Source organism: Teleopsis dalmanni, chromosome 1 (assembly GCF_002237135.1).
Source record: "Teleopsis dalmanni isolate 2A chromosome 1, ASM223713v2, whole genome shotgun sequence".
In the NCBI taxonomy this organism is placed as follows: Eukaryota; Metazoa; Arthropoda; class Insecta; order Diptera; family Diopsidae; genus Teleopsis; species Teleopsis dalmanni.
Window position 1 is genome coordinate 221829975 of NC_051846.1, and position 2471 is coordinate 221832445.

General features: G+C 35.4%; 1 protein-coding gene across 1 annotated transcript in view; it reads left to right on the forward strand.

Annotated features, from left to right (window-relative positions):
• LOC119667449 overlaps positions 1–2197 on the forward strand; it is a 4881-nt gene extending 2684 nt beyond the window's left edge. Inside the window, exons 2-3 of the mRNA XM_038076741.1 lie at positions 1808–1894; positions 1972–2197. Of these exons, the coding sequence (XP_037932669.1) occupies positions 1808–1894; positions 1972–2197 (313 nt within the window). The remainder of the gene's footprint in view (positions 1–1807; positions 1895–1971) is intronic.
• The last annotated feature ends 274 nt before the right edge of the window (positions 2198–2471 follow it).

Sequence of the window (2471 nt, forward strand, 5' to 3'; positions counted from 1 at the left end):
TAAGTGATCCAATGGACCAGTAAACTCAACGAGCCTTGGTCCTAGTTTGATCGGATGGACCAGTAAGGCTCAACGAGCCTGTAAGCTAAATTTCGATCGAATTGACCAATAGGCTGAATGAGCCTGAGCGAGACTTGTATATCGTCTGAGTTCACAGAGCTAAGTGTCTAGTTATGCGAAATGTGCGTACTTATATATTCGTTCGACCGAAGCTTTTCGGTGAAGCGTACCATTAAATTTGCCGTTGTCAATTATGTTTCTTGTTTGTATATTGTTTTGTACTTCGTGTTATTCGCATGCTTTTGTGTATTTTTGCGTACTTTGTTTTCTTCGCCTGCCTTCGTTTTCGCCACGTTTATGTTATTGTTAACTTCGAGCTTAAATTCTTTTTTTTTTTTTTAAACAAAATTTGTTTTCAAAAGAAAATATAAGTGAGTGATTTTATACTGTTGCATAAAATCAGTGCCGGTGTAATTGTAATTGTAGTTTGTTTCCTCCGTCGTTGAAAATATAATTAAGTAACGCTTATATATTTGATCTTTGTTTTTTCTTTGTGGTTTAATGTAAAAATTAGGAGTAAGAAGGAGTATTACTTGCGATATATTTTTGTTTATTGTAAAAAAAAACGTAACCAGTGAGTGCTTTAGTTGTTGGTTGATTCTATATATTTGTTTTTTTTTTATTCATATATTTCGCTTTTTGTTCATTGCTTCTTTTTTAGGTTTGTGCAGTTTATGTATCAACACCCGCGGCTCATTAGGCTAGTGGATCACAGGTAATGTCCGTATAATTAAATGCATAAATATATATTAATAAATTTCATATTTTTCAGGTATTTCCGATGTCTGATATGGTGATATGGTGCTGATGTTGATTTTTATGCTGACGGTCTGATTTATTATGTAGTGTGATTGAAATTAGCTAGTGGAAATTTCAATCTTTACAAAGTGTAGCTGCACAAATCATACTACGGAAAATGGTCGTTATTGAAAATTCAAATGGTATTATAAAAAGTGAACGTGAATGGTCTACATACAAATGCTTTTGTTGATCTGAGAAGTGGTCATATTTTCATTCGTAAATCATTTGGAATCAAAATCGGGGTAGACAAAACCGAATACTGTAGTGCTTAATGGCTTTAGAGGCGGGGAATACGTCTGCAAACAACAAATGGATGTTTATATTGAAATTGATAAAACAAAAGCGGAAATTTGTATCTTAGCGGTCGATGATGAATTAATACGTTTTACTCGGTAAATATGTGCTACAAGGTACATTAATGTCGAGTCGAACGTATATTCTCGACAAATGCGACATCACATTTAAATAATGATGTTCGTGAAAATCTTACGACTATTCTGACGGATTTTCAAGATGTATTTTCAGAAACAGGTTTTGAACTTGGAAAGTGCACAGTAGCCAAAATGAAAATTGAACTTAATACAAACACAATGATTCACAACGGTCCAATTCGCGAAGCGTCCGATAATTTCTAATATCATACGTGAATTATTCGATAAAGGGATAATATGTCAATTTCTTCTGCATACGACTCACCGATCGTACTGGTCGAAAAGAAGAATGAAGAACATCGTCTATGCGTTGTTTAAATAAAACAATCACGAAAATGCTATTCCCGATGCCCATCATGCAGGAATAGTTCAAGCATCTGGCAGGTAATTGTTATTTTACTACGCTCGATTTAAAAATTGAAATGGATAAAAAATCAGAGAAATGCATCGTTTTCGTCACTGTCGATGGTTATTACGAATTCAATAAAATTCTATTCGGATGGTGAATGTTTCAGCTATGTTTCATCAAGTGATGAACAGGATAGACGCAAAGATGTTTTCTGGCGAAACAATGGTACATCTCAACAATGTTATTATACCAAGTACAACGATTGAAAAGGGTTCAAAAGGTTCGTTGACTGCTAAATGACATTATGTTTAGCAAAGTACTAATTTTTAGCTACACAAATTTGGCACTTAATCACATAATCGACGAAAATGGTATAACGCCCGGAAAAAAGAAAATTTCCGCAATCAAGCATTTTTTTACGCCGATAAGAACAACGAAAGTGCGACGATTTCTAAGACTAACGGGATTTTTCCGTAAATTTGTCCAGGACTATTATCGCATATCCAAACATCTAACAGAAAATATTGCCCGTGAGCGTTCTAAGTGGAAAATGTGACAACAAACCCAATTTCCCGGAACCTGTCACGACTGGTCACGAAAAGAATTGGGTCACAACCAATACCTCGTACAAGGCATACCAGGAAACGTCACGAAAATTCTGCGCAGTGTTCGCATCTGACAAGATTTAACCACGGTGTTCCACCTCTTCTGAACACCACGATGGGACAATGACTTGCAAATCGACGATGATTTATCTTCAGGATTGGCCAAGTTGTGAAGTACGAACTAGCTGTAAACACTGTGGCATTTAAAGAAGAGAAGAAAATGAA